This window comes from Nothoprocta perdicaria, unplaced genomic scaffold, assembly GCF_003342845.1.
Source record: "Nothoprocta perdicaria isolate Ctin4 unplaced genomic scaffold, notPer1 scaffold_12, whole genome shotgun sequence".
NCBI classification, from domain to species: domain Eukaryota; kingdom Metazoa; phylum Chordata; class Aves; order Tinamiformes; family Tinamidae; genus Nothoprocta; species Nothoprocta perdicaria.
The window spans coordinates 842,921-865,158 of NW_020454316.1; the positions used below are offsets into that span (position 1 = coordinate 842,921).

Sequence of the window (22,238 nt, forward strand, 5' to 3'; positions counted from 1 at the left end):
CTTATTTTAGAATTGCCTCTGTGCACTGATGGCCTACATTGAGCCAGCTGTTTCTGTATGTGTGATTGATTTCTGACCCTTATCCTTCTTTAGGCAAACCACAGAAAAGGCTTTCAGAAATTGTTAAAACCAGAAATGGCCAACATGCAAGCTTTCTCCTTTTAGTGGAAAATAGCCCTGCAGAAAATGTGAGGACAAAGAATTAACCTCTGCATGGAGGTGAATGACAAGCCACTTAAATTTCAATTGAAAGCTGTTCAGTTGTGTTTGGCTAAAAGCAATTTATATTGTGAGATGGTCATTCTCACTAAGTGAGAGGAAAGTGCTTTTTAAAACATCTGGGAACAGGACTCTTGAGAACTGCTGTTCAAGAGGTGCACTGAAAAAGGCTTGAAGCTTCTTGTGACTTGGCATTTTGTTAAAGCCGGAGAATGAATTGGATATGTGCATAATAGAAACTGTATGGAGAAGAGGGAATTTTAGAGGCAATTTGGAAGGCTAAAGATGCTGAGTAGCATGAAGTAAAATAAGCACTGTTCCTTCTGTTTGCAGAAAAAGCTTCCTCTGACAGCTCTTGCTCAGAACATGCAGGAAGGATCTGTCCAGCTAAGTGATGAAACTCTGCTGGGGTAAGTGTCGGGCTGGGGTAAGTGTCGGGCTAGTAGGAGATGCAGTCTGCCATGTTTATTGTCTGCACAGTTATAGGAATTGGAGCTATAAAAGGACAGTTTTCCTGCTAAAGAAACTAGGCTCCTTCTTGAATCTATAGGAAGAAAAAGTGAGCAAACATTTCTTTTTAGTGATCTGGACAAGTTTTATGCCTGCTCTGAATTATATTTGAGAGGATTCTGACTCTTTCCACTGTTCAGAAAGAACCTTAAATTATCCATTGTAAAAGCCTTTGAAAATATCTTTTTTCCTAATATGTTGGTATGTTGTCTCCATTTAAAATGTAACCTGCAGTATGAGTACTGCGTTCTGCAGGTTTATTGATGGCTTCAGGTTTAGGATAATCCCAATTCCCGGGTCCTGGCGAAGGGCAACTTTGCAGCTCACATGAAAGTACTTGGAATAAAATGACATGGATATGTGGGATTGGCAGCACAGATGTGTTTCCTGCTGCTCGTGGATGCGCTGGGGGAGCCAGTGCGGACTGTCCTGAAAACCTCTGTGTGTGTTTGGGAGCTGTTGCAGGAGTTTTATATATAGATAAAAATCCTAAAGTAAATGAAGTTTATCTTTAGAACAAACGTAAAACGAAGGTCAGATCAAGAATTTGGAACCTGAGACTGCATGTGTGACTGCTTGGCTTTGTGGTATTAAGAGACTTTTTCAAGTTAAAGGGACTTACAGGAGAATTAAATATTATCTTGATCAATTTTCCTGTGTCTGGCAAGATGGAAGAATGGCCTTTGAAATAAATTCCAACATTCCCATTCTTATGGCGAGTATAAAAATATTTAATACCAGCAGAAAAATATAAATAGTGGTTATAGGATCCTTTTAAGACAAAGGTTTAATGACCTCAGCTGTCCTAAATTTGCCAGTGACAGCAGGAAGGCATCTTTTATGCCATCAAAGCTCTGCTTTATGCAAAACACAGTTCCACATGGCTAGCAGAGGTCACAGGACACAGTTATTTCGAGTCTTTCTTCCTCAGTCGATCATAACTCATGTTACACCAACTTCCTATGATTTTTAAAGGAAAATGCTTGATACCTGTGGTGAAGCCGAGAATAAATTGGCAATGGAACTTTCTCAGCATGAAGTACAGATCGAAAAAGAGATTTTGGATCCACTGAATCAACTGACAGAGGTAAGTCGCTTGCCCTGGCTGAGTGAGTTTGGACTTGTATATAAACGAACGAAAAAGGTTTATCTCAGTGTTAAAAATGGAACAGTTTTAAGTAGACTTGCACTAATGCTGAAAAGTGAGTCTGAAATCTACAAAATGTAATAATTGCAGTACACGGGTTAAAAATAAACACAAGCCTTCATTTCTGCTTCTAGTCAGAGATCCCTAACATTCAGAAGCAGAGGAAGCAGCTTGCCAAGCTGGTGCTGGACTGGGATTCAGCAAGAGCAAGGTAAGAAGTAATTTTAATACTCCTTCCCTAATCATGATAACTTCTTGTTAGCATCTCGCGCTGTTTGATCTGATACTGGTATTTGCCTCTGACATGCTGCCGTACATCTGTTAATATTTATATCATAAGTAATTTAAATGACAGTTTGAACTGCATGTGAAGTTCTGCTGGGGAAAACCTCTGAAACTGTTGGGTTTGTTTCATATTGAAAGAAACCAGTTTTAAAAGGGACCCATAAATGCAGTTTCTTCTGAAAGAACAGGTTTCACTGAATAACTGAAACCTTTCTTCCACAGGTATAACCAAGCCCACAAGACTTCAGGAACAAATTTTCAGGTGCATCCTTCAAAAATAGAATCTCTCAAGGAAGAGATGGATGAAGCTGGAAATAAAGTAGAACAATGCAAGGTAGGAAAGAAATCCAGTGCTTTACACACCTCTCAGCAATTGTAGCAAACATAGTGGGGCTACTTCTATAAACCTTGCTTTTGCACCTGGCTGTCTCATTAGTGTAATTGCAAACTAAGGGGCTGTTAACAAAATGTATGTCCTAAAGCTAGACTTTGTCCAAATTGCTTTAGCTTAATGAGAAACTTTGTTTTCGAAGATGGCCATGTTACATTATTTGCAATCTACAATTTACAACTCTCAGTTGTCAAATACTGTGTTTCACTGCAATTGTGCTGAGCCCTCGAAACCTATTAGCAGTATTTGTCTTTGCATGCAAGGATTTACTATAGCATAATACATTGCAAGGCAACGCAATTGCTCACTTTATTGGGCAGCTTCTTTAATTTATAAAACAATGTTAAGCAAAAATAATTCAAAATGCTTGAAAGAAAATGAATGACTTCTTAAAAGTGTGCTGCTAACCATTCAGAATGAACTCTACTGCCTCGAAGCAGTACCCTAACTGTAACTTCACAGTGCACAGTCCTTCCCTACAAGTAATAGAAAAGAGATTCTGTGTCTAGACACCTTGGTGGATAGGTGTTCATAGCCTTTTAAGCTTTCAGCCCTACCATGAAGAGCTGCAGCTGCTCATAATTCTGCTCATAAGCCTGTCGGAGTCTTACCACCATGTGTATATAGAGTGGGAGGATTACAGGCTTTGTGCTGCCTGAATCCATAGTTCCAACTTGCTGCCAGCAAAATAAATGTACTTGGTTCTCTCTTTGCATGCAAGTTATAAATTGAATTTAATGTTTTGCACGCTGCCTTTTTTCTTTCTTCAAAGGATCAACTAGCAGCAGACATGTATAACTTTGTGTCCAAAGAGGGGGAATATGCTAAATTCTTTGTTATGGTAAGTATTCTTTTTCAGTATCACTAATCGCAACATTTATGTGCATAGACACTTATTCCTCAAAGTTTACATTTTGTGTACTAAACCTTCTAGTCTTGTATTATATGCTCATCAGAAGCTAATGCTGTTTTTGTTTTTTAAAATGTGGCTTCTGTTCTCAGTTATTAGAAGCACAAGCAGATTACCATAGAAAAGCATTAGCAGTCTTAGAAAAGGTCCTCCCTGAAATTCAAGCCCACCAAGGTAAAGTAACCTGTGCTCTGGCTGATGCTTCTCCTTGCCTGTGCCACCTATGCACAATATTCTCCTCCTTTTTCTCAATTCTTTTGCATGCAGACCTATTTCTTAAGGCCATTTTGATCTACCTAACAATTTTGCATTGACAAACATAATTCCATCTGTGCTGCATTTTACTGGAGCTCTCCAGTCATATTTTAACACACTAATAAAATATTAAGGATCTGTCTGATACCCAAGAGGGTAAAGGAAGGATTTTTGTTTCTCTTGCACTCGTGTTCGTTCTTTCCTTGATATCATGTGACCTTTTGTTAATTCATTCCTGGCTTTTCTGGGCTATGAAAATTTTACTCTGAATTAGGAATTTAAGACCCTTGTTTCTTCAATGATTACTAGGGGATTATCAGGAAAAACTCGCCAGGTTCTGTGGAGTGGACTCAGTCCCGCCCCTTTGCCTCGTGCACGTTGCACTGCGGCTGGGTAATTGAGTGTTCAGATTGCTGTGCTAGACAGGTATCAGATAGCAAAGAAGTGAGCGAGACGGCTTCATGTCTGCGGGAGGCTCTCGCTGTCAACACGGGTCTAGCTGTATCAGCTCTTTGCTTTGCAGATGCCCCGGGTGCTGCTGAGGGTGCAGCCTCAGCACTGCCTGCGCGTCCCGTCATCTGTTTGCTTTGAACAAGAGGTTTGAACAAAGTCTCAGAAAGGGGATTCCGAGCTGAACGAGGCTCCGGAGTATCTGGAGTTGAGGACCACATGCAAGTTGAAACTGAAACTGGAGAGATCAAGGAATATGAGAGTATTGATGAAAGATAGTATTGAGTCTCTGTGCTCTATAGATCTGATGGGAGGGAAGCTAATGCAAGCAAATCAGGCTTGCCCAGCATCAGAAGTGCTTTATGACTGCCTGCTAGGTTCTCTGCTTACTGGATACGGAGCTGACTCTGCTAGATTTTGTTTCTTAGCTGCTTAGCACAAGGCTTCCATATGGCGAGTGTTTTAGAAGAGGTTGTCATTTCCAAAAGGCACAGCAGGAGCCAGGGTGCCCCGAGTCTGATATCTAGGAGTAGGACACGACTGCAGTTAGGTTTCTACCTGCAGTATAAATGACTCGGAGCAGATTGCTGTGCTCTCTTCCTAACGTTGCTGTAACTTGCAGAACCGGAGGAGTGACATGTGCTCCTCATGATGTGTTACTGAATGAGAGGTACAGAGCTATATACGGGGTGTATACACAAAGAATAAATAAAATCCTTTGCAGAAACATCACATCAGAGGAGGGCTGCAAAGTCTTAGATTCTATTAACCTCTCCACAGAAAAAATACGGCATTGGAACTAGCAATAACTTACACCTGCATCTTTCAGTTAAAATAGCAGAAAAAATAAGGCGGGGGGGGAAGTCACTCATAGGAAAGAGGGAATGTACATGCCATTTAGTAAAGAACTTACACCATTTTTGACTTTCAAAACTAATCAATAATTTAGAGAAATTGAGTTGGAAAAATCGTGAAATTGGTACAGTGATGGGCTGTTAACATGGCAATTCTAATGCAAGACAGGGTTTCTTTAAATTATCCATAAACCTTGTGTTAATTAAATATTCAGTATATTTTATGCACACATATCTGTGCTGACTACAAACTTTGCGAGTGGCCCAGGGCATGCAAACTGGGCAAAGTCTGCGCAGAGGTTCCTGCAGAGCTGAGCTGCTGGGGGCGCGTCAGAGCTGCTCCGGGCTGCAGTCGTGCTGGGACACGCACCTGCAGCTGCGCAGAGGATGCGCGTGATGCGCTAGGCAGAAGGATGCACAAGTATTTCTACTTGGGAATACCTGCAGGCTCATTTTCCTCTCTATTCATGATACAAGAGATTTTACCACACAGGGGCTCCAAAACCTCTATTGCATTCTTAAAATTCCTGTGCTGTACTGGGGGCTTTCTTCTTTTCCTGTGCAGAACAGAGTTGAAGTTATTTTGTTAGATATATTGCTCAGTGTTTTGATACTCTCCAACTAGACAAATGGACTGAAAAACCAGCTTTTGGAACACCTTTGGAAGAACATCTCAAACGCAGCGGTCGTGAAATTGCAGTCCCCATCGAAGCCTGTGTAATGATGCTTTTGGAAACAGGAATGAAGGAGGAGGTAGGCAGTACCACTTCACACCCTAGGAATGAAGGGGAAAAGGAGCTTGGTGAAGCTAACAGACTAGTGTATTTATCTCTGTATGCTTTAAAAAAGTGCTTAATTATTTTCCTTTATTAATGTGAATCATAAATCTCTTATAAAAACTTCGGACACTGATGGAAATAGTTTTGAGATGTAGTACAGCCAGAAGGAAGAATCCAGAAGGGGCTGGGGCAGGAGGGGCCTGAAGAATTATTCGACAGCTCTAACACATGAAGAGCTCGCTTGGTCATAACCAAGTATGATGGTATTGAAGTTGAAACTGCTCTGAAAAGACACTGAAACAACTTTTGCTATTTCATGTTTGTAAAACATGTTGGTATCAGTCAAAAACATCTGTTGCTTGTTATACAGGGCTTATTCAGAATCGCTGCTGGAGCCTCCAAATTAAAAAAACTGAAAGCTGCCTTGGACTGTTCAGCTTCCCAGCTTGATGAGTTTTATTCCGACCCTCACGCTGTTGCAGGTATTGTGAATGCTCTCAATCAAACCCTGGTATAGGCTGATATAGTGGAAACTTGTTCTGTTTGTTCGCTGGTGGAGGTGCTGCTCTCTGCACGAGTAAACTGTAACTGAAAGTAAATCAAAGCTCGCTCCACAGCATAACTTAACACAGATCAAGCTTAGAGCATGCTAATCACACTCTGAATTTGTCTCTGCAGATCAGAGCTGTGTTTAAAATTTGGGTGATCATGGTAATCCCAATATTGTATTTCTTCCCATGACAGGAGTGTTAACGCAATCGAGGGAGATTGAAACCATCTGTAGCTGTAATGTGTCTGTCCTGCAAAGGGATGACTCAAAAGTTTTACAGCATGAGTTTCGCATTACAGTAATTGCCAGATGACTTCTTGTGTTAAGTGCTGAGCAGATATACTGCAGACACGTCAAGGCGTCCTACTGTTTCACTGCAGTTTGGGCCCTGCTGCACAGATATAATTGCCAGTCTAAGGCCAAAAGTTTTAAATGAAGTCTGAACGTGTTAGCTAAGAAGTTTCTTTTTCTGGGCTACATTGCAGGTGCCTTAAAATCCTATTTGCGAGAGCTGCCAGAACCTTTAATGACGTACGGTTTATATGAAGAATGGACGCAGGCTGCAAAGTAAGCATGCTGAAAGTGCACGTAGAGCAAACACTGCACATTTTGATCAAATGTCCTTGTGTGTGGATTGAAGAGAAGTCCAAATTCACACAGTTGAATTTTCTGATTGTACTAGTGAATATCTTGTGTACTGTATTGTTTTAAATTGTTTCATAACTCTACAGTAATTGTATTAAAACTTATTGGTGAAACGCCTTACCATATTATGCTTAAACACAAGGGCTGTTTCAGGCTATGGGCCTCAGAGTACTGATGCTGTAAGCAGCCTTTTTTCATGGAAAATTAATTTGTGAATTTGAAAAGCAGGTGGAGTACCTTTGCATTTAGTCCAAATAAATATGCTATTTTGTATTAATTCAATCTTTGCTCATGGAAGAAACAATCATTTTCTGATCTGAAAGTATTATTTACTTTGAAATGTCTTTTCCCTGCAGTATTCAGGACCAGGATAAGAAGCTCCAGGAACTGTGGAAAATTTGTAACAGATTGCCCAAGCATTATCATGCTAATTTCAGGTAGGAATCAGCAGCTGCAGCAGCCAGCAGAGCAGCATTAATGCTAGAGCATCACCGGTCTTGGAGCTGAGCAAGGAAAACTCTCATCCAGTTTTTTTTCTTGGCCACATTCCATTCAGGCATCCTGTTTTATCTATCAAGTAACTGGTGTGCTTTGATGTGGCGATTCATCTATCTATCTATATATATTTAAATCAGGTAAATTCATTACTGAGTGTAATGAAATGATGGTTGGAATTCTGCCACTTAAATGTCATAGTGTTGACAGTATTTTACGACTTCACCTGTTAGGTTCTTGCTTTTTAGGCTAAAAAATATTAACTGGTTGCATCTTATGCATTTTATTTTTCCTTTTGGCTTTACCTTTTGGGAATGAAACAGAATAAAACTCTGACTTTAATTAAAAGTGTGGAAATTCCATTAAATGACATGAAAACAGATGCTGGTAGGAATTCTTTATGTAAATATTTTTTCTGAAAGTGCAGTACTTTGAAGTCAGTCTTTTAAGGTTGGAGATGCCTTTCCACCAAACTCAACCTCTGTGCTTCTTGAATTAGAAGCATACTAGGCAACTACCGAGCAAACTATTTCTTAGTCTTACTTTTGTCTCTTGGGAAGTTCTGTATCTTGAAGCTTGGCTTAGAGCATTTCTTGGTGAAAGCATCTAAGTTGTAACGTTCTCTCAAATGAACAGCAGAACTATGATTTGCCTTAAAAATGAATTATGTCCCAATTACTAGCATATGTTGTTGGGTGGAAAGAGTTCTTGTTGCCTTATTCAATACTTTCTTTCCTTTTTGTAGGTATTTAATCAAATTTTTAGCAAAGCTTGCGCAAAACAGTGATGTTAACAAAATGACACCCAGCAATGTTGCAATAGTCCTGGGTCCCAACTTACTATGGGCAAAGAACGAAGGGTAAGTTGTTTCAGAAATGCTGCAAAGCAAAACTGAAATGAAGATGTAGAGTTTCTCATCCAGTTGTTCTAAATCACGCAGACTATTCACAGCAGAGTGTTTGCCTAAAAAATAAATAATTTTAAAATGCTTTGTAAAACTGTGCTTCCAGATAATCCTTAGATATGCATATTTCAGGATTCTTTTTAATGTTATAAGCGCTATTAAATATTCTCAATTTCATCAAAGTGTGAAATTGCCTTTTATGTGGTACTTAAGCCTTGATACATCATACTTGGCAAAACTTGCCATTTAGGTTAGATGAAAACTTCTTTTATTTTGTTATTTGGGAGTCTCGTATGAACTGTTGTCTGAATTTCTTCCGCAGATCCCTTGCTGAAATGGCAGCTGCAACTTCAGTCCATGTGGTAGCAATTATTGAGCCAATTATTCAGCATGCAGACTGGTTCTTCCCTGGAGGTAAATTCTTGCTGTAGCATAAGGAATTCTGTATTTTTGATAGCCCCGCGAAGGTAAAACTTCAATAGTTTTTTGTATTGAAGCTACATTTTGTGATTGTGTGTCTTTTTTTCCAGAACAAGATTTCAATGTGTCTGGGGCGTTTGTTGCAGTTCCTGCTGTTAATTCAAATCATTTGTCACACACTGGGAATGAATATGATTCAGGGACACTGGAACGGAAGAGGCCTGTTAGTATGGCTGTTATGGAAGGGGATTTGTTGAAGAAGGAAAGGTATGCTTGAGTCTAGGGTTAAGTTTCAAATATTAGCCCTCTCCTGAGAGCTGGGCTGCTAAGGAGGTGGTAATTGGACACACTTGCGTTGGTCTCAGGAGGAGAATTTTACGGAAATAGTATAGATAACACTAGTGATTTATTTCCCCTCGTGTTGTTGCAGCCTGAGGAAGGTTCAAAGGTAATGTACTGGCATTTCCTTCTGGTTATACTCAATGCATGATTAAAAAACAAGCAGATAATCGCTGCTTCCAGTTACCATCTTCCTGTTACAGATCTGGGGGTCTGAAATCCAGAAGTGTGCTTATAGTAACATCTATGAGTTTCTAACCTCTGATGTTCCATGGCTTCTTTCCAAAGCCCATAAGCTGAGGTGGTGTTACCTGGTGCCTTCATGATAAGACTTCTGATTTGATGATGGTACAGTATACCACAGCAGATAGTAGAATGCTTACAAAAAGTGCTGTTTTCCCATATAACATGTAGTGTAATGCTCATTTATTATCACTCATATCATGAATATTCAAGTGACGTGCTGTTTTGTTTCCAGCTATTTCTGCAAATGTTAAATTGTTACCTAAATGTTAACTATGGCTAGACATGTGGATTTATCAGCACCCACAGAAAGAGGAAAAGAGAATCAGCTCAAGGTTCACTGTCTTTAATACTGCAGGGATAAAATTCACTTTCAGAATTCATGTGCTGTTTACATTCTGAAATTCCGTTAGAATTTCGCTCTGTTTATCCATAGTTAAATAGGGGTACTTTTCTTTTTTTCTGCTTTAAACAATGCAAATCATAACAGCATACATCCAGCAGCATTATTTGATAGTCTGTCTTGAAGTCATGTACAGGATCATAGAGACTGTGTGTAATAAAAACAAAATCCATGTGGCAAAACATTCAAACTCTGGTACCTAAGGATATATATGTATTAACCTTCAAAGTTACCGAGTTGTTTGCCCCCATCGTCATCAGTGTCTGTCTTCAGATGTAATCGAGCTGTTCGTCCCACTTACGTTTAGCTCCCTGCTCCGTGTGGACAGGCCGTGTTGTTGCATGTCTTAACGTGTCTGGTGTCTCCTGCAGAAAGCTGGAGCTTCCGTGTTGCGGCTTTGCATGCTGAGCGACACGGCTGCCGTTGTCCTCGTGGGCTGCAGCACCCACACGTGCCGCGGCTGTGGCGCTCTGGGGTTGGCTTGCGCGGTGTGTTCACTCTTTGTTCTCTCTGTAGCTTTGGTGTGAAGGTTATGGAGTTCCCGGCGACGCCGCGGCGAGGTGGCACGGTAGCTAGAAAGCACACGTCACCCGCGTGCCAGCCGCCGCTGCCGCCCACCGAGCCCGGCGCCGCCGAGCAGCACGCGGCCGACAGCGGCCCCGCGGGCGCTGCTGCCGCCGCAGCAGATCCCTGCCAGAGCCCGGGCCACGAGGATGCCAGGTAAGAGCTCTGGCTTCTGCTGGCGCTGGCTTAGCAGGCTGCTCCAGCAGCAAACTGGTGCGTCAGCTGCGTCTGCTTCACAAGGCACCTCTTCTAATTGGAGTGTATCTTGCCACGTGTAAAGCATGTGCAGATATGGGCAAAACAGTGTGGAAGAGACCTCTGGCTGTATTTACAGCCTTAATGAACATATGTTTTGGAACTGATCTTCTAAAATAAGAGACTACTTGGAAAAAAAAAAAAAATCACGATATATGCTAAAAAACCTTCCCCTTCTGCTGTCCATAGTGACTGCTGCAAGTCGTAGCCCAGAGGTGGCCGTGCGATGTGACTGTCAGTTTCCTGCTGAAACGAAAGCTATCAATGGCAGTACTAGAAACCTGTTGTGCTTGTTTGGGTTTTCTGTGTTACCCGAATTTGTGTCTTTGTCTGTAGCAGGTGTTGGTGGTGACAGACTTTCTAGCAAGCTGGAAGTCAGTTTATTACCCTTCAAAAATAATTTGTTGAGCATTTACATCTATTCAGGCTGTTTTGCTACTTGAGATGTTGTGCAATCATATCCCAGGTATTATTATAGCTGGATACCAAGATCCTTGCTGTGGATTTGCATGTAGGGTGAAAGCAGCCCATTGCTTTCTGCAGCCGTGTGGTCTGAGAGCTGGCAAACCACACTGGCAAACCTAGCAGCCTCCTGCACAGATTAGCACCATAAAATGTCACCATGGAGTTCTGCAAAGCACTGACTCTTCTGCACATACCTTTGTCAGCAGATATTGTTTTTTTGCAAGGGGGTCTGTGACAAAAGACCCACATTTCTGACTTTGAAAATACTTATCAATTAGGGATGTTAACACTTCAAGCAAATGCAGGATGATATAATTTTTCTAGCTTACCTAAAACTTGTTTAAAGTGTATATTAAAACATTTTATTTCATAAGTACCACTGATTATTTAAAGGAGCTGGGACTTTCTGGAGGTGCAGTTCCTCATTTAGATACTTTGTGTGGACTATTTCCTGCACAGATGCTTTCTATGGTATAAGGGCCTAAAATAAATATTTGAAAGTAATATCTAGAAGTTGCATTTAAAATCTGCATAAACTCTGCCTTAAAGTAATTAAAATTTAATAACAGCATCTAGAGAAATTGGTACTGTGATAGTGATTGAAAGGTGTTAGTTGGGTGAGTGAAGTACTGCAAGAGGTTCTCGGGACGGCAGGGGCTGGAGACGGTCAGTGCACAGGGAGTCAGAGCAGGGGACGCTGCCGGGGGCACCTCGCTTGGCTCCTGCCTGGGCACCTGGGCTCCCCACATGCTGTCACCTTCCTGGGCAAGGTACTCCTTAGTAGCTACACATCCCAGATAACTGCCAGTGAATTTGCTGTCATGGAATGTTTTTAAAAGGCTGCTATTGGGATGATTGGTACATTCAGGGGAGGAACTGAAAGAGTTAATTTATTGGAACCTTCACATCGGCAGACTTTATTCAAAGGATCTCCAAATACTCTGCAGGTGCTACAGCTTGGAGACTGAATGCTAGTTAAGAGTATGTTATTCAAACAAGTGTGGCGATGGTGCAATGATGCTTCAATTCTTGATGTAATTTTTGTAATTAATAATCTCTTACACAGATCTGCTTGACGCCTACGTGGGAGCTCTTTGAAAAGTTCTGGGAGGGTTTATTCTGCTGTCAAATATCAGCCAGTGCAGAAATTTTCTAAAAGACTTGAGGTTCAAAAGTAGAACACTGTTCATAATGTAAACCTTAATGTAAACCTTACTGGGTGCAGCTCGTCTGTGTGAGGCATTTTATGATCACCTTCTTATATTATTTTTTCAGTAACTCAAAACCTAAGGACACTGTGTCTTCAGCTACTCCTCCACCCCCGAGAAATGGTGGACATGCAGGCACTGTCCAGAATCAATCAACAAGTAGCTCTAATCAGCTTTCTGTTAATCAGCCACAGAATGCAGCAGGTCCCAGCCCCCACTCAATGAGGCGAGGTGTGTTTTTAATTCTCTTCTAAACCCACTAAGCTGCAGTTCTTAGTGTACTGACAAAATGTTTGCTGAAGTCACCTTACCAGTATCTCCTATCCTTTATTTCCGCCCCCCCCATTTCCAGTGGTTTAATACTCCTACATTTCACTAAGCCAAGCTAATTGCATCTTTGGGTTCTTTCATGAATGCTCGTAGTAATGTTATCAACGCTATTTAATTAAAATCATTTAAAGGCTGTTTATTAGTAAACCTGTGTATGCATTTTGGTAGCTTCATATGGCGATCATTTTTATTTAATAATGCACCATTGCTAATACAGCTCAATGTTCTTTTATCCCCCTGATTGATATACTGAAGGAGTAGTTGGCCAGTGTGCAATGGTGAAATGTCATCTCTTCTCTTACCAGCTGTTAAGAAGCCGGCCCCGGCGCCCCCCAAGCCAGCCAACCCGCCCCCAGGGCAGCCGGGGAGCACGAGTCCTGCCGCTGCTGCTCAGCCGCCTTCTGTCTCTCCAAAGCCACCCGCCAGAAGTTCTTCTCCTCCTGGTCAACATGCGAACCAAGGAGCAGTCCCGGCCTCCTCTTGCCAGGTCTCTGCACCTCGGAGATACTCCAGCAGCGTTTCCCCCATACAGGCTCCCAGCCACCCACCACCACAGCCCCCGACACAGGCTACTCCTCCCCTGCAGCCCAAGGCAAACAGTCAAGCATGTCCCGCTGCTGCGGGCAGCGGTGAGCACGGACCAGAGCAGCCCTGTTACACTCCTCCGCAGACTCCAACACCGCCTGATACTCCCCCTCTAGCAAAACACAATATTAGTTCCCCCCTGTCACAGCCATCTGCTCAAGAGACATCCCAGTCTCACTCTCCTCCTCACACTGGTACCCTGCCAAGGCCACGGCCGGTACCAAAGCCCAGGAACAGACCTAGTGTTCCCCCTCCGCCTCATCCTCCCGCTCCGCACCCGCCTGCCGATGGTGGAGTTACGAACCCCACACAAACGGCTTCCAAAATAGTGACAGGTGAGTGGATTGTTTTGTCTTGCTCGGTGACTGCAGGGAGCAGAAACAGAGAAAGTAATGTCTGTAGCTGCAAAGTAGTCCTTTTTTGAAACACTGAAAGGACAAATAACAGTCAAAATAGTTGCTGATGCCCTACTAAAATGCCTGCGCCTGCCAAGGTGCATGAGGATTTGGGGCAGCAGCTTCCATAGCGAAGGTCTGTGGGCGCAGAGCAAAGGGCAGTGCACGTTGCCTTGCTTTGTGTCACTGCTGTGGAAGCAGAACACTCGGAGCAAGCACGCCGCACAGCTTGTGACAGCCTGTTCGGTGTCTGCTGCTCAAAGGGAAGTGCTTGGAGGAGGGAGTTAGTGCCTTTGAGCATGTGCAGAGGATAAGGGGACAGGTTTTGGCATGGTGTGTCCGTTATAATAAAGATATTAATGCAGTGAATGTTTTGCCTTGAAAACTAGCCATTCCAATGCTTTTAAGTTGGACATATAGAAGCTGAAAAATCAGCTATATTATATATTATAGGTCAGTTTGTAGATACATTTTCATATTTTGAAGACATCTTGTTTCTCTTTTTAGACATGTGAAGTACAGATAACGTTTCTGTCTTCTCATAGGAACTTCATGAAGTTTGTAGTTCTTAGTTTGGGGACTAACATCTAAATCCTGGGGGAAAAATGACAGTACTGCAGATGGGGGGGAAAAAAACTATCAGATCTTGAAATGTTCTCTTGAGACTCTGCTTATGTTAGACACTTCTGAAGGAAAAGGCAATGAATGTAAGGAGACTAAAGCTTTAAAATCACCTTATACTCAGTAATGGTTTAAACTTGCCAATGATGCTGCAGTGTCTCTAGAATGAGAGTTATGTTTTGGAATGCAAAGTATATTCTGATGCCTAACAGCTGTACCCCATGGTGCCTTCACAGGTGGGGATGGTTACTGCGAATAAGGTTTGTACTGACCAGAAACATGCAATGCAGCTAAAATGCTCCTGCACAGCCATATTTTATTTGTAGCTTTATTTTGTATATGCGCTTTGGAATATGTGCTCTCTGTCAACTCTGCATTTTATTTCATTACCACATATCATTCTGTTTTTAAAAGATATTAAGATATATGCTTAATTTAAATAATCCTGTGAATATTAAGTCATAAAAACAGCCACATCCCTTAAATGAAGTGAATAACACTCTAAAGTTGATGCAAAGACACCAGAACTGCCACTCCTGGAGTCAAGTGTGAAGCACTGACCTGTTTAAAATAGGTGTGTACCCATCAGGACAGGCGAATATTGCAGCTTATGTTTTTGTTTTGTTTTTTTTCTCTATTTTGCGTGTGTGTTTTTAATGTAGCCTTCACTTTAAGACTTCATTTATTTTTAACTACGTAGGATTTATTTGTGCAAAATACACACTCATGTGACTGAATTCCTTTGCAGAAAAGCACCCAGCAGTGTCTCTGCATTCTGGCATGTTTGCATTTGCATTCTGTCAAGCCAAGCCTCACTAATAGTACTAGTCCATTCAACTGCAGCTGCCAAACAGTACAGATTAATAACCTTACTGTGCATATATAGTGGATTAGAGATGATACCTTTCTAATATAACAACTGCACGACAGACTGACTATGTTGAGGCTGCCGCCTTGAATTATCTCAAGAGGTGACTTAGTTTCTAGGAAAGATACTGAAATTAGCATTGGATTGACAGCTAGGAAGTACTTTTTTTTTTTTTTTTAAATAAGAGAAACTGGCAATCAATGAGCTTCTAAACAACTGCAAAGCACCTCTTCTTTTTCGGACAAACTCCTATCTGATCATACTCTTGTTCTTTTGTCTGTAATCCTGAAATGAAAAGGCAATTTATATCATAGCTGAATTCAGAAATAAGGCTGGGATTTGGATCTTTACAGAACTTAAACGTGAAATGAGATTGAAAATATTGCTAATGAGTCAAACTTCAAGGCTTAACCTTATTTGCTATGTCCCATATCATAGATTGACTGCCTGTGTCTTCATTTTGGAATTTTTCTGGTTTCGATGCAGAACGCTTTAATGATAGCAGACTTTCTTATTCTGGAGAAATATTTGCCTTTTAAGTAATATCCACTTGCTAGGCACGGAGTCAAAAAAGGCAGTTATATGAACAAAGCATCTGCCATGAGGCTGGCACAGCTGTAAATAAATCTGGATTGTGAATTACAACTTAAATGGTGAACCACAGAGCTCATTTTCAGTTCAGTTAAAGGCACAACAGAAGCATGCTGGTTTTTAGTAAAAAGTGTAAACTGTATTTTAATGCATTTAAAAAATACATTGAATTTGAGGCCTGATTGTCAACTTGTGTTAAAGCTGAATGGTATTATTCCTTTCAAGTGAAAGAACCTTAGAAAATTGGCCATGTAAGCTGTGTATGGTACAACAGTACGATGCTCGTCATGCAACAAAGTCAGTAAAAGAAAGTTAACAGCAACAGATTCGCTAACAAATCTGATAGGAGAACCCAGAAAATCTAAAATGTTTTGCCTCCCCCCCCCCCCCCCCCCAAAAGAAAATAAATAAAAACCTGAGGTTGAGCTGGTACTTAGGTTTACTCACAGCAGTGCACTCAGTACAGGATACACTCAATACAGGATCATTTTCTTCCATATGAGTAGATCAGAGAGTTTTTTGTTATTTTTATTAATAATTTAATTTTATTAATATTTGCTCAGACTTAACACCACAGTATATTACATAAGAATATCTGCTTTAACATTTACACATGCACATATAAGCATTTATTTTTAAACACTGATACTATGAACTGCCTCACCTAATTTAGTGTTAAGTAACTGTTTTTTAATTTAAATAGTAGAGCAAAGGAAAAAATATGGGAATAAATGTCATAATATCACAAGTTGGAATCCTGAAGTATTTTCAGGATGCAGTTGAATTTCCTTGTCCAGGCGCTGGACTTAATAATGCTTCAAATCCTATTAGTAGTTTTAAAGTCATAAGCCCTAGGAAAGAATATTCTAATCAAGAATTTTATTAAACAATCTAGATGTTTGACCAGCATTCAGTATGAACTGTGTTGGAAAGTTGGATGGTAAGGCAAAGGCAAATGATTGGCCAAAGACGTTGCTAATTGCTGATCATGCGTGTGCTAATGCCCACTACTAACCCGTCCCAGCGAGCGCGGCTTGCCTTCCCAGTAGCGCAGCATGCAGAGACAAAGGCTCCCTCCTACGCTTGCGCTTGCATTAACCTACTAAAAGCACTGATGTCTAGATATGTAAAGTTCATGTTTTCACTGGCCAGTTTCATGCTGTGTGTGTGATTTTCCCTTAATAGACTTTTATATCTGCAAATTCTTGTTTTTTTTTACAAAGGTTCATTTTGTATTTGAAGAAGCCGTATCATTTGTTACAATCAAATGTTTTCCTGGGTCACCTCACATTTTCTGTTACCCCCTTTTTGCATTCATTTTTCAGTGTGCCCCTTTTCAGCTGTATTTTACATGGAAATCCCCAGCAGTTGATGTGCTCTTAGGGAGCGCGCAGCGGCCCAGCTACTGGGATTCTCTGTTCTCTCTTCTACAGCCAAACTTGGCGGAGAACATTAAGCTATGGAGTTTTACCATGTTGCATCAGATAGCAATAGTGAAAATGTCTGCAGGAAGACAAGGAAGTTTGTAATATGTGGTTTGAGATATTTAAAGGATGTCTTTCTATGCTACCTGAGCTTAAAGTATTTTAGGATTCTCTGTATGCTTGATTTAAATGATTTTTCCATTTGGAGAAGCTGTTGTATTGCTATAGAAATGGTTTCTGCTGCAGAGTCTGTGGCATATTATAAATTAGCTTTCAAAAATACTAACTTAATATTTTCATTTATAATTATTGTGACCTGTTCTGGATTTTTCTGATTTTCTAATTAATAGTGCAGTGAGTGACCAAAGTACAATATTTGAGGTCACTTACTTGAACGAATTTCTCCATTCTTAATAGAGGGCAGAGAGTACAACTTTCCAAAGCGTAGTGCCCAGGAAAGCGGGTTAGAAGGCAGTGAGGGGGTTGCTTTTTGTTGACAGTGTCTCCTTTTAACATCACATATATTCCCATCATTTCTTTAAGAAATAAAGTAATAATAATCTTTGGTGGCAGTTACCTGGTTGATCATCCAGATGCCAAACTTCTTGCTGAGTGACCAGTCTGATTTGATGCTAGTATCTGAAATGAAGTATCACTTTTACAGGAGAGTGAGGAATCTGAGAGCAAATTAAACTCTCTTCCTTCCGTTTTTTGAAAAAGAAATGTTTTTGTTATGTAGGTGACTCAAGGTATGCTGGAGAAGCAACCCACACGTAAGCTTTACCCGTTTGGCTTAGCCTCTGTGTGTTGATGTGTGCGCATGCACAAACGTGCCAGCCCTGCGTCTGAAAAGCCCTCCTGCCATCTTCTGCCTAAGGAAAAGTACCAGAAATGCAGTACTGAGAATATGTCACTGTCCACACTGCTAAATCTCCTGTTCCTTTATTTTCTTTTCCTTTTCTGCAGACTCCAATTCCAGTGTTCAAGAACCACTTCAAAATCCTTCTTCAGAGCTTCTTACAGAGACAGCCAGCAAAGAACTGCACAACCACCTCCTCCTAGATATTGACAATGATACAGAAAGCACTGCTCTGTAAAGTGAACTCGAAAGCTTGTCAGCTTCCTCTCCTGGTGGAAAACTAACAGACGTAACGGTGAAAAGCTTCTTTTGACGATATGGCCAAACTGTGCAGGGTTTTGACTTGTGCACACTGAGAAAGTGACTTAGCCATTCAGAAGAAGTTTAATGATCTGTGTCTGAACAAGGGTTTTCAGAATCCTGAATGGAAAAAAATTGATTACTGCAGAAACTTGCATAGGAAGCATAATAGCTGCTCATACCACTGGTGTTAGCAGAAATTCCAACATGAGAAGCAGCAGAACGTTAGTTATTTAAAGTGCATGTATTATGGAAATAATCTTCTTAATGTCACGGTTAGACTTTTATTTCTAGTTCTTAGGCATTACAAGGAGATGCCTTGCGAGAGACATTCCCTCACTGATTTGCTGCAGATACTCGTTCAAATATGAACCAAAAATATGCCAGAGTGCTGTTGGTGACTGCTGGTTATCAGTCACCTGTCAAAACTGTGGATGTATTTTAGTGCCTTGAAGGACTGTCATACTGTAGAAGGAAACTTACTGTATCTTTAACCATTTCATTGCTCCTTAATGATCCGTACTTAATCCTTATTTCATAGTTATTTGTATTAACCAAACCTGCTTTTTGTTTATGTGAAACCTGCAACTGTTTCAAGGTAAAACTGTGGAAGTGTTTTTGATTTTATTGAAAATGGTTGACTTTTGAAAGTTCTTTCAAAACTTTGAAGGACTTTGGACATCTCTTTGGACTCGTCATTTGGGTGAACGTTTATAAAAATTAAAGATTGTCTTTTGTCAACTGAAAGTATATTTATTCAAGTCTCCAAATAACATTGCTCTTTCTGTGACACATTTAAAACAAAACTTCCACACGGGAAGTTATATGCTTATACCCTCTTTTTGTTGGCTAATGAGTCAGTTGCAGCTCAGCTTCATCTTTTCTTAAGCAGCATCTGGGGAAATGAATGTGCATCTGTTCCATAAGGTGTGGACATGAATGTGTCCGGCTGCAAAGGACGTGCTGGATACAGCCCACGTCACGCCAGGAAATGGGATGGGGCAGGCCACACAGTTTCTGTGAATGAGAGGTAGGGGGGTGAGTGGAGCAGAATTGAGACAGTCTTCATCAAGCTGGCTAAAGCAAACTTACTTAAGCCACAACTTCCATAATACTCCGTAATACATAAAGTTAAGGTATTGAAAGAGACCTCGGGCTCATGTGTGAAATAAAAGGGCACTTCTTCAAGTTCCTGACAGGATACATACCACTTGGTGACAAGATAAATATAGTTAGTCACCACCTCCTGTGCGCTGCAGTTTGAGGTATCTTTGGCTGTCTGGGTTATTTATTTTAGACATCCCTAAATAGGAACTGCTACCCTGGTAGCAGATGTAGACTGACTTCCTCTGTTGCTGTACTAGCTCTGAGCTCAACATGTGAAACAGACTTCTAGTTCTGTGCCTTAAATTGATCTTTGTCTCTAGGACTGTAGGCAGCGTACCTGAATCCATAGCAGGTTGCAAAGGATTTAAATACATTTTCAGGAATTCTTCCGGACTTGAAAATTCCTCAGTGTCACACAAATAGTTAACGGTCTCTGCTGGGATTATCAGCTCAGGTGCAAGAGTATGTAGATCGTTGTTTAGGTCATCACTGTCATCCTTGATGGTAAAGAGTATATTTTAGAACAGCTGCAATAAAAATCGAGTGAAGGAGATTTGCCAAGACCAGCAGCACTGAAGTTGTTTTCCCTTGTTTACTAAATATTACTTTTTTCTTTGCTCTCAAGTATACACAGCAATAAGGAGTGCAGGATACTGCTTCATAAGTAACGTTTACTGGCTTTAAGTAGTATTTTAAGAAGTTCTGAATTTCCTTAGTGTAGTGCCTAGAATCCTCCCAGGTGCGTACGCTTGCATACTGTCTTTGAAAGACAAGCACGTCCGCAGGCTGCTGTGGTTTGGGGTAAACCAGGTAAAATGGTTACGGGTAGTGAAGTTTACCTCAAATGTTTTTGGAACATAGGCTGCCAGTTTGAAGAGGAGGACAAGGCACTCGGTGAGTACCTCTTCCGTGGACTGCGCTTGTGTTGTGTCTTGCAGATATGTCACGGAGGGCGTCACTGTTGTAACGTACCAGTCTGGGAACAGCCTGCTCGGGATGTTATGCGACACCACTAAAACCTTAATTTCCTGAAATAAAGCACTGAGTGGAAAGAGTAGATTCCATCCATAAGCACAGAAAAGTTTTTACCAGATGTTCAGGTTTCATAAAGGAAGTGCTCCTCTGTTTGCATTCCCAGAGCTGTGCTAGAGCATTCTATGCGTAGAGCACAGACATATATGCATACTGCATATACATGTATGCTCTATCATAGCTCTTTCCCCCCAGTCCTTTTAAATTCTGGGTCTAGCCAAAGGATTTTTTTTCATATTGCACTACACCATACTGTGCAGGATTATTGACAGGCAGTGAAGGAACAATCCTGGTCAGCTGCCACAGTAACAATGCAGCAGGGGGTTAAGAAATGATGGAAGAGGGTGTGATGGAAGCTTTCTTTGACAGAAACTCCTTTCACAGCCAAGAAAACTGTGGCTTTTATGAGCCCAGATTTCAGTGAATAAATATGGGGCCACAGAGGAGCCAGTGTACTGGCTAAGCTCAAGAGGAGGGTAGTTGGTTGGATTCTGAGGTAAGTGGTAGGCAGTGCTGAAAGGGGAAAAAACAGGCTAAAAGGCAGTGACTCATACTCTGAAGATGACTTTTGAATTTGAGTATGTATAGCTACAAAAAAGTACAAAGCAGGATACAGAAATCAGGTAGGCAGTTGGAATTAAAGAATGAATTTTCTCATTTTCTAAAACCTTTCAACACTGCTGACAATTGAAATCGTGGCAACTTGAAGATGAACTTCAATGCAGAGGACTGCGCAAGAGGCCAGTGCATGCAGAAAAGATGCAGGTCGTGTTGACTTGAAAATGTTACCTGTGCTGTGGCCCACAGTTACTCAGTGGGAAATAGGTTTTCATAGCTAATGATCAGTTTAACCCAAAGGAAGCCTTCTGCCACTTACATTACGAACTTTCTTTCTGCCAAGCTAGTGTGAAACACTTACTTTTGTCCTTGATTTTGTAGAGAAGCTAAATCTTGGATGATAAAATGTATTGTACCAATGCAAGACTGCAAAGGGGAAAAATATGAAAAAAAAATAGTTGTAAAAAGAATAATTAGCTGCTCTGTAATTGGGCTTTCCCTTGAGTTGCAGACACAGCGGACAGCGCAAATTGTCCTTACTAGGTCTGACAAAGTTGTCTGGCTCTGTCAGAATAATTTTCAGGTAGTTACCCGATGAGCGAGTGGAAAAAGAAACCCAGGGTCAACTACCAGCAGCACTGCATGGTTACGAAGCCCCTGGCTCCTATTTTAGCCCTGTGCGTGCAGCAGGAGGTGCCCATTCCTTCGTGACTAGCTGCATCTCGGAACCCAGTTTGGGGGAATCCCAGTGGAGCTCCTCCATCCCCAAAGGGCTTTGGGTGACTTACCTCTATTACGTGAAGGGCACAACTGGAATAGAGAAGCAGGATACCCGAGACCGGCTCTCCTGAGTGGTATTTTAATGCATTTTCGAACAGCCTTTTGTGGTAACCTGTCTCAAAAGCAGAATGGGCTGTTACATAACACAATGCCCCAGTGATAGTTTCGCTCTAAGTTAGCCAAACTGCGGTATTTGTTTCAGGTGGTGAAGTGTGCAGTTCCTATTCCCGCAGACAAAGGCCGCTGCTCCGATTTTCGCAGAACCCCCGTTAACTCCCGACCCGAAGGCGCTGGGCACGGAGCCCCTCGGGAGCCCCTTGCCCGCGCGGCCACGCTCGGCTCTGCGGACACGGGCCCCGCTACGGGCGGCCGCCGCGCAGCGCCCGGCTCCGCTCCCCGCGAGTGGCTCCTTCCCCTCGGGGACACGCGAGGCCGGCCAGGGAACACGCGGGCCGGGCTCGCACCTGTGAGGGCGGCCGCGTCGGCGGGCGGGCGCA

The 22,238-nt window shown here is 41.6% G+C and overlaps 2 protein-coding genes across 3 annotated transcripts in view; one reads left to right on the forward strand and one right to left on the reverse strand.

Annotated features, from left to right (window-relative positions):
* Window positions 1-18,955, forward strand: part of ARHGAP17 (Rho GTPase activating protein 17) — a 39,247-nt gene extending 20,292 nt beyond the window's left edge. Inside the window, exons 4-20 of one of the 2 annotated variants that reach the window (XM_026054037.1) lie at window positions 553-629; window positions 1,705-1,816; window positions 2,011-2,087; window positions 2,384-2,495; window positions 3,325-3,393; window positions 3,555-3,636; window positions 5,647-5,774; window positions 6,171-6,282; window positions 6,836-6,917; window positions 7,352-7,432; window positions 8,236-8,349; window positions 8,717-8,808; window positions 8,925-9,081; window positions 10,316-10,519; window positions 12,359-12,522; window positions 12,927-13,541; window positions 18,072-18,955. In XM_026054037.1, the coding sequence (XP_025909822.1) occupies window positions 553-629; window positions 1,705-1,816; window positions 2,011-2,087; window positions 2,384-2,495; window positions 3,325-3,393; window positions 3,555-3,636; window positions 5,647-5,774; window positions 6,171-6,282; window positions 6,836-6,917; window positions 7,352-7,432; window positions 8,236-8,349; window positions 8,717-8,808; window positions 8,925-9,081; window positions 10,316-10,519; window positions 12,359-12,522; window positions 12,927-13,541; window positions 18,072-18,202 (2,409 nt within the window). In that variant the 3' untranslated portion in view covers window positions 18,203-18,955. The remainder of the gene's footprint in view (window positions 1-552; window positions 630-1,704; window positions 1,817-2,010; window positions 2,088-2,383; window positions 2,496-3,324; window positions 3,394-3,554; window positions 3,637-5,646; window positions 5,775-6,170; window positions 6,283-6,835; window positions 6,918-7,351; window positions 7,433-8,235; window positions 8,350-8,716; window positions 8,809-8,924; window positions 9,082-10,315; window positions 10,520-12,358; window positions 12,523-12,926; window positions 13,542-18,071) is intronic. The other variant, XM_026054038.1, reaches the window with a different exon arrangement.
* Window positions 18,956-19,013: 58 nt separating this feature from the next.
* The window catches only part of TEX47 (testis expressed 47), a gene marked incomplete at its 5' end in the record, with an annotated part of 4,108 nt that continues 883 nt past the window's right edge, over window positions 19,014-22,238 (reverse strand). Inside the window, 5 exons of the mRNA XM_026053888.1 lie at window positions 19,014-19,281; window positions 19,709-19,868; window positions 20,211-20,358; window positions 21,323-21,387; window positions 21,750-21,853. Coding sequence (XP_025909673.1) covers window positions 19,244-19,281; window positions 19,709-19,868; window positions 20,211-20,358; window positions 21,323-21,387; window positions 21,750-21,853 — 515 coding nt within the window. The remainder of the gene's footprint in view (window positions 19,282-19,708; window positions 19,869-20,210; window positions 20,359-21,322; window positions 21,388-21,749; window positions 21,854-22,238) is intronic.